The sequence below is a fragment of the Plutella xylostella genome, chromosome 22 (assembly GCF_932276165.1).
Source record: "Plutella xylostella chromosome 22, ilPluXylo3.1, whole genome shotgun sequence".
Lineage (NCBI taxonomy): Eukaryota > Metazoa > Arthropoda > Insecta > Lepidoptera > Plutellidae > Plutella > Plutella xylostella.
The window spans coordinates 6569276-6587542 of record NC_064002.1 but is presented as its reverse complement, the minus strand read 5'-3'; the positions used below and the strand labels follow the sequence as shown (position 1 = coordinate 6587542).

General features: G+C 37.0%; 1 protein-coding gene across 4 annotated transcripts; it reads left to right on the top strand.

The window, feature by feature from the left end:
- The first annotated feature begins 2849 nt into the window (after positions 1-2849).
- On the top strand, positions 2850-17888 carry LOC105392546 (proton-coupled folate transporter). 4 transcript variants are annotated; one of them, XM_038122535.2, is made up of 8 exons: positions 2850-3186; positions 7141-8038; positions 9757-9910; positions 11767-11868; positions 12283-12420; positions 15157-15240; positions 15448-15604; positions 17097-17888. In XM_038122535.2, exons 2-8 carry the CDS (start codon positions 7214-7216, stop codon positions 17206-17208), a joined length of 1572 nt encoding a protein of 523 aa, XP_037978463.2. In that variant the 5' UTR covers positions 2850-3186; positions 7141-7213; the 3' UTR covers positions 17209-17888. The 4 variants fall into 4 exon arrangements, with proteins under 4 accessions (XP_037978463.2, XP_011562496.3, XP_037978464.2 ...); XM_011564194.3 differs by having other exon boundaries at positions 3156-3186; positions 7006-8038; XM_038122536.2 differs by lacking the exon at positions 2850-3186 and adding an exon at positions 3206-3223.
- The last annotated feature ends 379 nt before the right edge of the window (positions 17889-18267 follow it).

The following is an 18267-nucleotide window of genomic DNA, read 5'->3' as shown; positions in this document are numbered from 1 at the left end:
CACAAGCAAGAGCATCACCTGAGTTTTGTACTACTTATCATCAAATCAAAAAATATTTTCTGGGAAATCCTTCATTAAACTGAACCATATTCAATAGGCAATAAAAAACAAATTTCTTTGCAAATTATTTAGACTGCAACAATGTAACATAACAAAGAAACGGGCGGTGGCGCCAGCGCGGGCGCCTGTTGTCTACTCGCCTCGTACTGTGACTTGAACCTTTACAAGTTTCATTTCATTATAAAATTGTAGAATTTGTGCTTCATTTATCAAGGATAGCATTAACTATGTAACATCTTTGCAGTCCAATAACTTGTGAGCAACCACTTGATTATCCCGATGGCGTCTAATTCAATCACTAAATATCTGAATCTGCACCATAATAAGTGCCAGGAATAAATTACTCACACACGCTATGATATATTACTCAAAAATTCACTAAATAGGTATATCTATAATACTCAGGGAAAAATATATGCTGAGTGAACAGATTGTAGACTACAATACTCATTATCTAAAAGTCACATTTCGGTGAACGGACTGTACTATCACATTATTTCAGTATGATAACTAATAAATTCAAATCTGACTTCGCTCATTTGCAGGTCTAAATTTGATCAATTGCTAACTGCAAATTGACATACTGCAAAATTCCAATCATAATCCTCTCAAATATCGTATGCCATCCACTACTGGAAGATCTTGTCACTATAATGTTACGCTACTCTAAAAGCGACTCTAATGCATGTATCATTTAAACTCTCAAAGGTTTACTTCAATTTATAGGTACTTGTAATTTCATCAAATACTCAATAAGTAATGCTTAGATCAGTCAAATACTATTGACTACTAATATAAGAGTTACACCAAACTAATTTACTTGTATTTTAATCTTTATGTGTATATTTTCATTAAAACCTTTCACGAGTCTCAAGAATAGTCCCCAATTTCTCTCAAACAACTAAAGTATTCACTGGTGAACGTTTATCATGATATTTCAAAATAACTTTTCTTGTATTTTGCAAAACCCTTTTGCAGGGAAAAATAAATTACACGTAAGTCAAACAAAGCTGTAACACTGCACTCAGATCCCAGCATCTCCACCATGTCGCGGATTCATTTAACTATTTATATGAGTAAACGCGAATATCTGAACTGTTAATAATTAATAACCGTGATTAGTACAAACATACTAATCACGGTGACGAACTGAATATGGGATATATCATAAACAAATTAGTTACTTAGTATCACGCACACGTGATGACCGATCAGTCTAATAACCTGATCGTCTGAATGTCAAGGATAATCCTGATGTTCTTAGGGGTTTCACCCCAGTGGCCTCCAACCTCCCCTATAGCCACCCCGTGCCTCGCTAGCAGGGTTGTTCCCTGGGACTGATCACATAGGATTGTTTCCCTAGCTTCTTACACTGATCACATGGGATTGATTCCCTAGCTTCTTACACTGATCACATGGGATTGTTTCCCCTGGCGCACTGAATATCTAATCTATCTATTATCACACGGTACGGGTACGGTATGTACTCGTACCTCCTTTAAACCTGACATTATTAGCTCCTTAGTTTCCTTACTCATTATAAACACAATTGGTACATCAAGAAATCAAGTGTAGGTATAACTTATCAATCATAAACGAGATATAAAAGGTAAGTAGAAAGGTCACTTAGCTGCGCACTTGCAGTAACTGGCTGTTGTCTGAACCGGGCCATCACGCCCGCCTCGGCTCCCCGAGCCTGGGCGCCTCGGCTCCGCTCCGCGGGGTCCTCTCGCACCCACGACACTGATAACTCCCTCACTCTCCGTCTGCTCACCGCGGCTGCTCACCAAAAGTGAAAAAGCGCTCCCGCGCTGCTCGTTTACGTGGATAAATTAGTCTACCCTCAACTCGCCGATATTAATATTAAGGCTCGTCTACACTCAGAATAATTATCTTGATTATTCTGTGAGTCGAAATCGGTACAACTCCCGATAATTCGGGACAATCAGCTCATATTCATCCACGGCTAGACATAATATGCCCGTCCCAAGGAGGCCTTCCTCATCCAACCACCGGCTAGCGGCTACCCGTCTACCGATGGCGGTCCAGCGGTCTGGGGCGTCCCACGCTACGTTTATCTGTTTGTGGTCTCCACTCAAGAAATGGTCTATACATATGAATAAATAAATATACACGATAGGTGGGTATTAATACAATATACACATTCGGGAAAATACTGAGCAGAAAAACAAGAATATACCGAGAGGTAGATAATACAGAACACCCCTAAGGCTAGGTGAAGTTCATTAGAAGGATACACGAAGAATAAATTCATTAGGGTCATAGAAACCTTAATTATCCTTTTACAGAAACATGTCTGTCCGCTTCTTGTAAGTACATCACGACGCACGAGTGCAGTAGGCAAGAACTTGTTTTTAAAAACTGTCTAGTCACCGAAGCGCTCACCAACTCTCAGTACGTTTTATAATTTCAATCAGATAATACGAGTCCATACGCCGCGTATCGGTCACAGTGTGATGAAGACCTAAGGATCCCGTCGAACAGTTCACCTGTTTATAACAATCGTACAAAGGCAAGAGCTATTACCTTATTGAGCCAATGAATTATTACGCAAGGCTGGTGGAGCCGGGCAATTTACGTGCTACAGTGCGGCCGGCCTCTCGCCACAGCCACTGGTGCCGCTAATGTTACGGTGAAAGTGATGTGAATCAATAACTAGTTAATAACTGTTTGTAACTACAAAAGACAATCGAGTAAGAATTGTAAACTTCAATATTTTGTATATTTTTTTTTAGTCGGCATTGTGTGTTTGTTCCGTTTTTATCCATTTGCTACTGGTAATTGTGAGATTTATCGATGATAAGCTAAAAAGTTGTGTAATTTTCTATATGGATTAGCTGTGGCCATTACCGGTGTTAAAATGTTAGAATAATTATGTTACGGTATGCACATGCACACAATAAAATTCACGTTTATCTCTTTAACTTAAATTGCATGTTTGACTATTATTTACTTCCGGTGGTGCAGCAATTGTCACATTAGCTTGCAAGTATTCCATATAATCGCATGATATTCACTTTTCTAAATTATACATAGTTCAAACGCAGGTTTAACTTAGTGTTCAGTTTCATTTGAAAGCGGTAGAGAGTGAGTGAACAGTTCGAGGTTTATAAAATATTAAACTAAACATATTTAAGTATCGGTATAAAAACATTTTTTTGAGAATGAGAGCCGTACTAAAAATACTTGTAAAACTAAAAAGGCGTGTAAAAAACCGGTTGAAATCAATAAAATTATCAGTTACGTTGGAACCGGACAGCGGGTCCTATAACTGTACAACGTCGGTGTTATTGAACAGTGCTTACTGTTTTTAAATAGAAAACAAAAAAATAAAACTAATTAATTGTTATTTTATTAGTTATATACATACAAGGTGTAAAAGTGAAGCTCTTGAGAAAATTTTCTTAGTAAAAATGCTCTTGCCTGAATTTTTTTCCAATACAACGTTTAATATCTGCTGTAGAAAATTTTGGATGCGAAATCGAGACAACAACATTTACAACGGTACCTATGTTTCTTGGGTTAAAGATATTCCTTTTGACCATCGGATCATGGGGTGATCATGCCAATTTGTCGAAAGCATGATATTTAAATCTTTTATCAGTAAGGATAAAAAAAAACGGTGTCACTTATTTGAAATCACGTGTAGGATCGGTTACTATTAGGTACACTCACAGGCAATGAAATGGTTCCAGTGAGGAAAGCACCAAATTACTATAACGGAGAAGGCTAGCATAATTACTCTTTATATTACTGACATTGAAGTACATTTAACAAAGCATCAGGATATTAAGTACCAACTAAAAAAGATATAGGTACCTATTTTGTTAAATTTTTTAATTAAATGTTTGAAAAAAAATTCATTTGCTTGGTGTCGGCATTTTGTGAGTGGATCTTTTTCATTGGCCGTGAGTGTATAAAGCGTGCAAAGTATGTTAGTTTTTAGGCAAAGTTCAAATAAATTAGACTAGTGGATACAAACGTTTTGTTTTATGATCACATCGATCATAAGCACCTGGCATCATTATTTTTATTTAATATTTACCACAAAACTACCTAACCGGTCCATTCCCAATCTATTGTCTTCCATGTTTTTATACATATTGTGTATTGTTTTAATATTTTAGCCTTTGTCTGGCCACTGCACATGCACAGTGCACAAACTGCACATATGTATGCATATTTAAGTATGTACATCTCGTCTATTGATAAAGTAGATACCTATGGACATATTTTTTATAGCAGGTACTTACAATGTTTTTGCCTGCCGAGATTACGTAATTATAACTACATTCACGACTTCAATCCTTCGTGGTAATTAGAGGTGACTCTTAGCTGAACCACATTGTTTTTGCACACTACTGAATACCATAACAATAATGTATACAGGGCGTTGCAAAAAGGGTATACTAAGCCAAAACCTACATGTGCAGCATGTTATTCAAGCCCGGAAATGAAATCAGAATTTAAAAATTCGCGAAAAAAGTAACAATCTCTATAGTAAAAAGTCGCGTGACCAACGAAGTTTCTATTAGAAAATGGGTTTTTTTTCGCGAATTTTGACATTCTGAGTTTTATTTCGGCTTAATATACCCTTTTTACAACACCTTGTGTTATGTACCTAGTATAGATAGACTATAGCGTTGCTGAAATAGTCCAAATCATGACCTTCACGAGTAGTCGTCACGCACGCCTGCACGCGGTCATGGGATGATGCATCTCTACAACTAAGTAGGTACCATAATTTGTTCATAATATTAGAATTTTACCATGAGATACAGGCTGTATTTTACCAGGTGTCGGTAGGTGACTGACTGTACCCATCGTCCTAAGCAACTTTTTAACTTGCAACATCCGATACTTATCTATTTTATTTCGGGATTTTTTTAAATTTTATTTATATAATATTTACGTTACTTGAAGTACATGAATTAAAAATGGTAGATACATAGGTAAAAACCTTTGTTCCATCAAAATGGGTTAAATCGATCAATGGTTATCTGCTCATTACTTAACACTTATGATTGTCTAAAAGCCATTTCAAAACTAGATAGGTTTCAAGTATGTGTCTACGTACTAAGTACTTGTCTGTAATATTGAGTAGGTACCTAACCACTCGTACCTTGTCTGCCTTCGTTGCAGACTAGTACTTGTGACAGCAGTATAATTATGTGCATTACTTTAATTAACTGTATGTTATACTAAAATTGGCACTAGTTCATTTCAGTAACTATATCCGATCCCTTGTATTATTTTCTATCAAAAATATTTATTTCGTCAATAAACGATGTCTCAATGTTCCTATAATAATATATAATATAATTAACTTCGCTATGATATACTTATGACTTTTTACTGAATTCTATGACTGAATTAAATATTTTCAATTATTTTATATTCTTGCCAAGAGTAGGTACATTTATCAACAAAAGCGTTAAAATTTGATTATGTGTGAAAATATTACGTGTTATATCAATGTAGAGTTAAAATTGCACAGTAATAACTTGTTGAGGGCTATACAAATTTATCTTTCAATAGTCTGAAATAGAAGAAGTACTTATTTCAACGGTGCTGCTAGCAAATGTTTATTTTAATGTACTACTAGGCTATGGAAACAAGGATAAGGCTTTATTTGAATGCGTATCTGTGCTGATAAAAGATAAATGCAGATAGGTTTCTTAATCGTTCTAAAGAAAGACTAATATCACGTAGTGCTTTTTTTCTAATGTATGTAGCTTCAAATTAACTTAAGTATTAAAAACAACTAAAACAATTGATCTCATCAGTATTTCATTAAATAATAAATCTATTATTTAAGTAATATCACAATAATGCACTAACCTTTTACGCCTTTTACCTGCTCTTCTTTTATATTTGCTAATACACATGATACAAATATTTTGTCATTTTTTCTTGACTGTAAAAAAGAAAATAAAAAATAAAATCTTTCTTTTGTGTGTCAGAGTTTGAATATATTATGCCAGAGAGGTACAACAAACTCGCCTACTGAATATAAATGTCTCACTTCCCGGATTTTTATAAATAGATATACTTTAGATATAAATAGGCCAATAATTATAATATTTATAATTGCAGCCTGGTACTTTCATACCTATGTATTGTTATTAGACCATATAGTCATGTTCACAGTCATGCATCTTTATTTTAAAATAAAGATCTTGTTCTGTTGTATATTTCAATAAACATGATATCGGTAAATTCTACTACTAAAATGGAATAGGACTTAATTATGTAAATTGCAGAGTAGCTATACATAGTTCCCGTTACATATACCTACATATTAGTATACTTATATTATTCATGAGAAAGTTTCAGCCCCTGTCAAAGGTTTTCCAAAGCCGTGACTGGTCCGTAATAACGTGTTTCCCTTATTTGCAGTGAGGCACCCTAAACGGTTGTTGGCAACTTAGTAATAACTTTGTACATAAGTTTCAGCTAATATTATCTTTGGTTTATGCCTTCAATATGATGCCGTAAGCGGCCTATGGCTGCCGGCGGCGGCGTAGCCACAACCCGTGCCGCCCACACTGCGTCTGTAACCAATGTCGATAATTGATTATTATTGTTTTGTGCTATAAATATATGAGCTTCGGTCAGTAAACAAAATTAATTAAATGTATTTTTAGTACACCTAGGATCTACAGAATGGCTCTCTTCAGCAGATATTACCTACTTATCCTCAATTCTTTTCTTTAATAAAGGAACTGCAACCTTAACCACATTACCTACTTCGTCAAAATATAAACAACACTAAATAAATTGCCTAATGTATATATTAAATATCATAAAATAACAAACAGGTGCTCGTTATATAAAGGTTAATGCGGTATTAGGTGTATAATCCCATTGAAATTGTTAGCAATAAACAAAAGTGTTTTATCTCAAACTTAACTTCATTATCAGTGAGCATATTGATACGGTACAAACACACGTAATTATCGGACAAGCAATAACCTCAATTATTGTCCCTCGACATGTATGGCTTCTTGTTCAAGTGTTTAATTAATATCTTTTTATCTTTGTACAAATAATCAATAGTGAAAAAAGTAGTAAGTACAATAATTTCACAATTAGATTGAAGTGGTAGTTAAAGTGGTGGAAATATTCCGACATGGTGGCCAAAGACAGAGAAAGTGACAAAGCAGCTGAAGCCGAGGTGAGCGTGGAGGAGAAGCCGTTGAACAAAGATGCCGCCATCTTGTATAAAGACAAGACTTTTGGGGAGAAGCTCACCTACATACGAGGGAACATCACCGTGGAGCCGCTTCTGGCTGGCCTCATCGTGCCTAGCATCATATCCAGGTTCGCGATGGGCAATCTGAACCTGGACAAGGCGTGTCGCGTCAACCTGGAGTTCGGCGACGTAGTGTGCGACGCGCTCATCGCCAGAGACAACAACAACTACTCCTCATACGAGAAAGAAGTTCAGAAGCTCATCTCATCTATCGACATTTGGAAAGGCATAATCCAGACTCTAGTGCCGTGCCTCCTCATCATGTTCCTAGGAGCGTGGAGCGACAGGACAGGGAAGCGGAAAGTATGCATCCTACTGCCGATTTTCGGAGAATTCATCACGTCGCTGAACAACATCGTGAACGTGTACTTCTTCTACGAGATTCCTGTTCAGATCACGGTACTCCTGGAGACGGTGTTCCCCGCGTTCACGGGGGGCTGGGTCACCATGTTCCTCGGCGTGTTTGCGTACATCAGCGACATCACGACAGAAGAAGCCCGCACATTCCGAGTGGGTCTTGTCAACTTCTGCATGACGGTGGGGGTCCCTATCGGCATCTCCCTCAGTGGGATCCTGCTGAAGATGTTCGGCTACTACGTCATCTTCTCCACGACGAGCGTCATGTTCTTCTTTGTGCTGATGTACGGGCTGTTCTGCTTGAAGGAGCCCGAGCAGTTGCTGATAGAGAAAGGAGAACCAGTGGTAAGTAACGCTCATTACTAATTTCCCTCTTACCATAGACATTTGAGGTTGATTTTGTCTGTAAATTTATTTATCATTATTGTGGAGGATTTAATTTCTGTTTTGTAAATATCGGGTCAGTTCTCGGAAGTCTACTGATGCAATTTCAGCATCAAAAACAATCGAAGTCAAGCGACTTCGATTGTTTTTTTCTTTGCAAGAATCCTTTTTTGCACCAATATAATACAAATAAGGACAAGGATGTCTAGTTATACTTAATTAAATAAAGTACCAGTCATCCAGCCAACTGTAAATATTCGATAAGTAATGAATGATTAAAGTGAATCATAATTATTATAACGCAAATCAAGTGTACAATTTACATAGAAGAACACTTCATGAATTATCGGATATAAGTACAGTATTTAGTCATTAAATATTTATAAATCTTTAGGTAGGTAACTACCAAAGCAATATTTTTTAAGGTTAATGGATAGTTTTTAGTTTTATTATTTCTATATGGTAGGTTATACAGTAATACTATAATTTGGTAGCGTTACTGAAGGATCAAAAACTGATGTCATGAAATCATTTTTTACAGGAAAATTGTTTTTCCTATAATAGTCATAACACTGTTTTTTCATTAAATAATTTTTATTTATGACATTGATAGTCATAAGTAATTCGATAAACGATTAATTAAAAACAAGTAGATACCTATTATTATCATAGATGTGAATAGTGTAGTGTATTCAGATCGCATCAATATCTTAACCTATTTCTTTTTATCAAAACATTAATTAATGAGATTACTAAAAATTTTGATAAAAAATATTAAATCTTTACAGTCGATTCTCCGAAGATTATAATATACGTGTGAATAATATAAGATTTTGGTTCAGCTACACCTAATCGGATTATTAATAATTATTATTACTTACTTCTAATTCGGATGTTCCAGAAAATATATCCCAAAGTAACAGTGAAAATTATATGACATCCAACCAAAAGTTTATAGTATATTCTATGTTTAGTTCGGTTTGTTTGTGAGAGCAATAAGTCATTAACTTAGTACACCCTTAAAAATATATTTACATAATGCGAGTGCCATAGCCTCCAGAATAAAAATATTAATTTAAATTCCTTGTTGTATTTTGTTAAATGGTGATAATTCCGAAACCACTGGAAAATCCTAGAGAATTTAAAATTCAATAATGTAAATAGGGCGATTGCCGACCACCAGTCACCAGCCATAATGAAATTGAATGTATAATTTATTAACGCGTATTCCCAAAAACATTATTGTTATTAAAACGAACTAAAATAATAAATCTTATGAAAACCCCGATTTTGAACGTTAAATGAAGTTTATTTAAAGATTTCAATATTAACGCTCTGGTTAACACCGGAATATATTATTCTATTCATGATGGGTTTTATCTTCCTGAAAGCTTCGAATTTTAATGGTTTATTATGGGCTTTCTGGATAAAAAATATCTTATAGTGGTCAATGTAGCATTAGGTACATTTAAAAAAAATAGGTTATTAGCCTATATGAGTATTTTGGCCCAAATACAGGCTGCTACGATTTAGAATAAGGGTAGTGTTCAACTGAAACCTCCTTGGTCGCACACCCGAACATCTGTCATATATCCGCATTTGTTTTTCTTCCATCCAGCCAGCAAAACCTTATGACTTTTTTTCTAAAAATAAAAACGGATGTTCTATTTTCTTTGCAGCCAGACCGCACCAACAGCCCGGATGTATCATTTTTCGATTTGTCTCACGTTGTGGACACTGCCAGGGTGGCTTTCAGACGACGAGATGGGAAAAAAAGGACGAAAATTATTCTGTCTCTTTTCATCGTGTTTATCGTGTATGGACCAAGCATGTGTGAGTTGAGTACCCTTCAAATAATTAGTTTATATATTATATAGGTAATTATATTTTTACACGAAATCTATGCAGACAAAACTGCTTTTAAAAACCTTCGAGAAATATGTTGTTCATTCTTTATACTATAGCTACAGGTTGCTAAAGTCATGCCCCCCGAAAACGTAAACCACATATTCTGCCATTTACACCCCGTGTTATAAAATGTATGTAAATAATCTGGTGTCAATGACATTCTGATCGTCGGGTACGTTGACCTGTCTTCGGGGCATTCACTGATAAATTCCGACTGTACCTGTTGCTTCAATAAACCAGTAGTAGGTACTTTACCCAAACATTATCGAAACTATTTGTACCATTATATTATAATTATTATGATTTACGTTTTATTTAAAAAAAAATGATTGTTTTTTTTTAACTGAAAGTCGTTTTACGTAATGAATAAAATTATTTACGTAATTTGTTGGTACCTACAGTCCTACATCGCACAGAATTCCGTCAATAAAAGTCCATCTTTGTTTCAATTACTTCCCAGTTAACTACACCCACGGTTTTCTGTATTTATAGAGCTGAATAGCACAACATTTTATTATGTTGTTAATTTACGCCGTTCAGCAAAATTTTAATTAATAATCGACCGAATATTGTAGTCTTTATTAACCCTGACTGCTACCATCATGCGCGGGTTTGATCCCCGACTGGGGCAGATATTTGTTTAAATACAGTACTCGTATGTTGTACTCGGGCCTTGGGTGCTAATATTATGTATCTGTCGCAGGCAACTGGTTTAATCTCCTGTTTGATTGTACCGCTAGCCCGTTCATTGGATGGCGCTGTTCAGTTGTATGACTAGGCCGAACGTTGATTGTACAAGCGTCACAAAACGTCCAACTAGTTAGCTGACTTAAAATCAGTCAGGTGGTGAATAAAACAAATATGGCGTCTAACAGCTAACAGCTGACACAAAAAGCACCTATATTGTTAGTTTTTTGCAAATAAATTAGCTTTAAAGTGCGTTATTTGTGTTAAAATAGTGTGAAAACATGGATTTACCTATTATTACGCCGCGGGCGGATAGTTTCAAAGAGAAAAAGTGGCGAAACTGGATAATTATGAACAACAATATGAAGGTACGTTTATTGTTATTGTTTAGTTCATTTGTGAGATAAGAGCTTTGTAAAATAGTGTTTTTGTTGACTCTTGTCTGGTGATGTTCACCCTAACCAGACATTACAAAGTTGCTATACTATATCCCATTCAACGACTTCGCTGAATGACGTTCAGTCAAGACGTCGAACGTTACAATCAACGACTTGACGAGTTGTCCTTTAGTCATACAACTGAATAGCGCCATCCAATGAACGGGCTAGTGGTTCAATCAAACAGAAGATTAAACCAGTTGCCTGCGACATATCTATTAACATTATAATATGAATCTGTATAGGTATATCAGCTGTCCCATACCGATATTACCTACAGGCTCTTTATTATTCGGTGGCTCTGCCTATCTTGTTGTCGGATGACCATGTAGAGGTGACCCACTATACTATTATGAGTCTCACGAGCAATTCAGTAACATATAAGAAAAAAATAAAACACGCACTCACGCCTTGTACCAATGTACTCCCTTGCGGGGTAGGCAGAGGTGCATTGCTACACCCACTTTTCGCCAGAGTGTTATGTTAGTCCCAATGTAATATATCTGCCCCAGCCGGGAATCGAACCCGGGACCATCGGCTCAGTAGTCAGGTCACTAACCACTACGCCATTCGGTCGTCTCATAATAGATGGATTGAAAATGGCAGGTGGAACTTTTTCATTGCTCGCGAGTGTATAATCTGTGTCTCTATTTCCAGCTGAGCACACAATCTTCTACTTGTACGTGCGGAACCGCCTCAACTGGGACATGGTGAAGTACAGTCTGCTGGTGAGCTACTCTGTGGTGCTGCATTCTTTCGGTAAGTGGGCGTGTGGCGCCATCTTTTATCAACATATGAAAAAAATCCTACAACGTGAACCGCGGTATTGTTTTTCAATAAGTGAGCTTGTGGCGCCATATTTATATCAAAACACATGTAAAGACAATCCTACATCGCGTGTTATGGTACTGTTTATCGGTAATTGGGTTTGAGGCACCATCTATTATCAACATTTGTAAAGGTTCCTACTTAGTGGTATTGTCTTTTGTTTAGTATATTAATTGTGGCTCATCAAGTGGTGTCAAGGTACATCGCGGTATTGAACTCTCATTGGTTCCTACTATAGTTTTAAGTTAATTTGCAGTGCCGATATGGGTATCAAGTTTTAAGAGCTGTTTATTAACACTTGATGACAAATGGCTGTTTATTAATATTTGTTTCGATGTATTCCAGGCGCCCTATTCTCGATCACGGTGCTGAGCCGGCGGCTGCAGGTGGACGACTCTCTCCTCTGCCTCATCTCGTGCGTCAGCAAGTTCGTCGGCTCCCTGTGGACCGCCTTCGTCACTACGGATTTGGAGATGTACTTATGTGAGTTTTTGTGGAGATCTGCTATTGTTAAGCATTTTTAAAGTTATGTTTAATTATTGCAATTAAATTACAAAGTTATAGATAACAGTGAAAATTATATTAAGGGTGGACACTGCAACTTTATTTTTCGACGGTCAAACTATTTGTCAAATTCAAATTCAAATGGTTTAATCGACGTAAAATTTTACAATTATTTGTCGATAGTCATCTACCACCATTTCACAAAGGCCCCGTCATTGAGAAGGAAAGAAATGGCGAAAAAAACTCCTCGAGCATCTTTTCAACTTTTTCCTTATAATCTATTACAATTTTTACTTATATCTAGTACCTACAATTTTACTTAAGTACCTATATCCATTTCATTTTTTCAATAGCCTTAGCTGAGGTGGACAAGACCACGCGTTTTTGTCGTTTAAATAATCATTTATACTATAGTAAGCTTTACTACATAATGTAGCTTTAACATGATTCTTAAATTTTTGCTCAGTAAGGTTTATTGCTTCATTTGATAATTTATTATAAAAACGTATACAGTTCCCCATGAATGATGTGTTTGTTTTCGAAAGTCTGAGTGTGGGGAAAAGCAACTTATTTTTGTTTCTGGTCTCAATACCGTGAGTGGCTCCTACTTTACTAAATGAATTTAAGTTTTTACGAACATACATAATATTTTCATAGATATATTGGCATGGAACAGTTAGTATACCTATTTCCTTAAACGTATCTCTTAATGAAATTCTAGACCCTAATACATATATGGCTCGAATTGCTCGTTTTTGCAGAACAAAGATTTGATTAATGTCAGCCGCTCGTCCCCACAATAGAATTCCGTAAGACATAACACTATGAAAATAACTAAAATACACAAGCCTGGCTGTATCTACATCTGTTAACTGTCTAATGGTTCTAACCGCATAAGCTGCAGAACTCAATCTACCGCTTATCCTCTCAATATGGGGTCCCCATTGCAACTTTGAGTCAATTGTAATACCCAGGAATACCGTTTCATTTACTAACTCTAGCTTATCGTTATTCAATGTCAAATATGTCTCTACTTGTCTTACATTAGGCAAAGTGAATTTAATACATTTTGTTTTCTTGGAGTTATGAGCTAAATTATTTACAGTGAACCAATTAGCAACTATGGAAAGAGTACTGTTTGCATTGTCAAAATTGACTTCTTGTCGCTTCAACTTAAATATAAGTGAAGTATCATCAGCAAACAGTACTATCTCACATAATTTATCTACCAAAAACGGTAAATCGTTAACATATACAAGAAACAAGAATGGTCCTAAAATCGAGCCTTGGGGAACACCCATACTGACAGGACAGCCAGCCGAACGCACTCCATTTATGTCAACTAGTTGAGTTCTGTTGCTCAAGTATGATTCCAATAATGTAAGAGCTTTGCCAGTTAGCCCATAATATTTAAGTTTCATAAGTAGAGTGGCATGATCCACACAATCAAATGCTTTCGATAGATCGCAAAATACACCCACAGCATCAAGACGTTCCTCCCAAGCACTAAATATGTGTTTGACCAACGCGACACCAGCGTCAGTTGTAGATCGACCTTTGGTGAAACCGAACTGTTGGTTATGGAGAAGGCCGTGAATACTAAAGTGCGAAAGCATTTGATGCAGCATAATTTTTTCAAATATTTTACTCAGTACTGGCAGAACTGATACAGGCCTAAAATTATTGGGATCATTTTTCTCACCAGATTTAAAAAGCGGTATTAGTTTACTAAGTTTCATCAAATCGGGGAATAGACCGACCTCAATGCATCTGTTAAAAAGATTAGCCAAGTGGGGTGCTAGGATATCAATAACATGACTAATAACTTTAACGGACATGCCCCATAAATCTTCTGTCATTTTTAAAATTAATTCTTTATAAGTGGTAATTATGGTCTGTGTATTTATACCATGAAATTGAAAGTCGAGATCGCAAGGCGGTGCATTGCATATTTGTTTTTTTTAAAACGTTAAAGGTGGGTCTACGCTATACGAACCGAGCACGAGCGGAGCCATTTAGGTTTCGTCGTTCACGGTGTCAAGTGTGGACGTACAACGAACCTACAACGATCACTTATTAAACTTATTCATAATATTAAGATGTTTAGTTACTAAGATTATTTAATTAGATGCTTAAGTTTCTTTATGTAACTTTTTAATCTGAAACACAGGAAAAACTCTGTTATTTCCTAGTTCAGAGCAGTATTTCACCTACCTTTAGATTTAAGAGTTGACCTATTTTTAAAATATGTATTACCTATAGTTATCTGAATAAATTTATTCTTATTCTTATACTGTCCTCGAACGCAGTTTTCCGCAGTGAGCGCGAAGCAAAATCCTTTGTGTTCGTCAAAAAACCGACAACATCCGCTCATAAGCGGAGCACGAGCCGAAAATTCGTATAGTGTGGACCGACCTACAAGCCTCGAACGAGCGCGCTGCGAACTTTTCGTTCGTGCTCGGCTGCGTTCCGCCTGTTGTCGGTTTTTTGACGAACACAAAGTGTTTTGCTTTGCCCTCGAGGACAATGATTGTTGTAGGTTCGTTGTACGTCCACACTTGACACCGTGAACGACGAAACCTGAATGGCTCCGCTCGTGCTCGGTTCGTCTAGCGTAGACCCACCTTTAAGTACCTATACGGTTAAAACTATTTTAGACATTATTGTTTGTGCGACATTTCTAAAGACTTAATCGCACTATTGTTGTGTTTTCAGTACCCGTAGTGGAAATATTGAACGCCACCACATTTACCTCTCTACGCTCCATCATATCAAAATTGGTGGATAAACAGGAAAATGGTAAGTTTTGACTTTCTACTTGGCTTTTTTATAAGTTTCAAGATGATTATGGTGAATTAATTTCATATATCAAATTTTACTTCTGTATAGAAAATTATCATTAAAAGAATAAGCAACCCTTAAATCACCCGTCTTCGGCTTCTTCTTCCTACGTTTTTTCTTCTACTTCATCGTCTTAACCTGTTAATGTTTCACCCCAATCCGCAGCAAAAATGAACTCAGTGTTCTCTCTGACGGAGACGGTGGCGTCGCTGGTGTTCCACCCGTTCTACTCGTGGACCTACATGAAGACGCTGGCCGCGCTGCCCGGCGCCGTGTTCCTCATCAGCGCCGCGCTCGTCGTGCCCGCCTGCGTCATACTCGTGTGAGTTCTTATTCTTCTTCTGTAGCGTCACGTCGGCTGAATTGAGACGGTGCACTGGCTATAGCGCCATCTATTGCGATTTATAAATAGCTACTAGCGCCATCTGTTGGTATTAATAAATAGTACCTGTAACTATCTACACGCAAGCACAGGTAGGTATAGACACTATTCGACTTCCATATTGAGATGTTACTGCGCGCTATAGGTAGCGCCATCTGTTGGTATTTATAAATAGCTACTGAAACTATCAACACTAAAGGTCAGGTACGTGTAAAAACTATGCTGCAACCAATAGAAAGCGAGTATTCTTCTATCAGCCAACAAGCTGATTCGTTAAAAACATGAGCAACAATGAGCTCGGTGTTCTCCCTGACGGAGACGGTGGCGTCGCTGGTGTTCCACCCGTTCTACTCGTGGACCTACATGAAGACGCTGGCCGCGCTGCCCGGCGCCGTGTTCCTCATCAGCGCCGCGCTCGTCGTGCCCGCCTGCGTCATACTCGTGTGAGTCACGAGCACTTCTTCTGTAGCGTGGTGATGGTGAAATTGAGACTGCGAGCTGCTCATAGCGCCATCTATGGTGACATGCACGCACTATACGGACGCCCGCAGAACGCCTGTGCCGCAACCAATAGGAAGCGAGCATTCTTCTAGCGCAGTCTCACGCACTACTTGTAGCGCCATCTGTTGGTATTCATAAATAGCTCCTGCAATTATCAACACGCAAGGTCAGGTACGTATAGAAACTATGCTGCAACCAATCGAAAGTGAGTATTCTTCTATCATTTGACACGCTGATCCGTTAAAAACATGGGCAAAAATGAACTCGGTGTTCTCCCTGACGGAGACGGTGGCGTCGCTGGTGTTCCACCCGTTCTACTCGTGGACCTACATGAAGACGCTGGCCGCGCTGCCCGGCGCCGTGTTCCTCATCAGCGCCGCGCTCGTCGTGCCCACCTGCGTCATACTCGTGTGATTCACTGGCGCTTCTTGTGTAGCATCACGACGAGGGTATACCCTTGTTCTATGGTACTGACATCAGCAAAATTGAAACTGCGCGCTATTTATAGCGCCATCTGATTCTGTTGGTATTTACAGGTACTTGTAGAAAATATGCCGCGCTACCTATAGCGCCATCTTTGCTGACATGCACGCACTATATGGACGCCAGTGGTATTCCAATGCACTTCTTTTTAGGACGCTTTCGTGTCGGACCGCGGCTATGCCGAATAGGAGAAGGCGTACGGCGTACCGACAGTCACAACAGTGTGGCATCCTTGACAGAGCCATAAGCTTGTCGTAGGTATCTATACGCCAACGCAACCACGAATCGATCTCGCGTCGTTAAGGGGTGATCACAGTTTTGTGTGGTTTAACACTCTACCTTGCAATAACCTTTATTATAATATTATGTTCCATGAAAATATTGATAAATTATTAAGATTTTGATCAACGACTTAAGTATGTTAAACGCTCGTTTTGTTTGCTTGCAGAATATTTTACGTTCAACACAAGCTAGAATCAAGAAACGCAAGAAAGAAAGCGTTAGAAGCCGAAGAGAAGAGAAGTAACAATGAAAAAGAAAAGGGTGAAAAAAACTCATAAAAGTGACTGATTAATATTATTATGCAATTTTGTATTCTTAATTTCTTGGATAGATTTCTAAATAAGCTTTAATGTATCTATGAATTAATAGTGTGAAGTAGGGACGTTAAGGTAGAATTGAGTAATTAGTATAACTAGAGATACGCATTAGAGAACTGTGTTGGAAAGATTGTAAATAGTGGAATCTCCAAATTACAAAATCAGAAATCCCCAAAATCAGCGTATGGAATTGTGTTCAAGAATCGGAGTAAAATTTAACGATAGAGGTACTTTGCTTTAAGCAAGCAGCTGTAAATATACAGGAATTGAATATTTTTTAAAATACAGCTGTAAATACCTGATATAAATCATCCTTTTAAGTCTCATCAACAACTTTTCTTTAATATAGTGAATATAGGATTATTTCCATGCAAAATAGGTTGGTAGATTACTTTGGGCACAAGATTTTATTCCAAACTGTTGGAGTATTAAAGAAGGTATTTTTTGCATTAAAGTATCGAAATGTGTTGTTGCTGGTTGTGGTTGGGCTGTGAAACTGCGAATAATATCGAAGTTTATGTATTGTAGATGTAAGTTTTTTTTATATATTTACTATTTTATTATTAAGACGATTGTAAGATATATTATAGATTATTGTGACAATTTATAAATTAAATTCAACCTTGTTTTTAATAAAATTCTATTTTTCATATTCATTCTACATGATGTGGAATCTCATACATTTGACGATTGTGTAGGTTACTTTTCGTTCACGATGATAATTCCTCCTGAGGCTTCTGTAGGTACAATATACGCTCGCGACCTATGCCAGTTGCTATGCCAGTAATGTACATATATCCTGATGATGAGTGTACCTATATAATTTATAAATCTATAAATTATATGCATTATTTTTTATGGTAACCAAAACTAAAGGGTTGTAATGTTTTATGAGGTACAAAGTATCCATACAAATACATAAATATTTCCCAGATAACGTATATAATGTTTCTACGGAGATATATCTAATCTAATGATAAAGGTGAATGGAGTCAAAGGTTATTGATAAAATATTTGCAT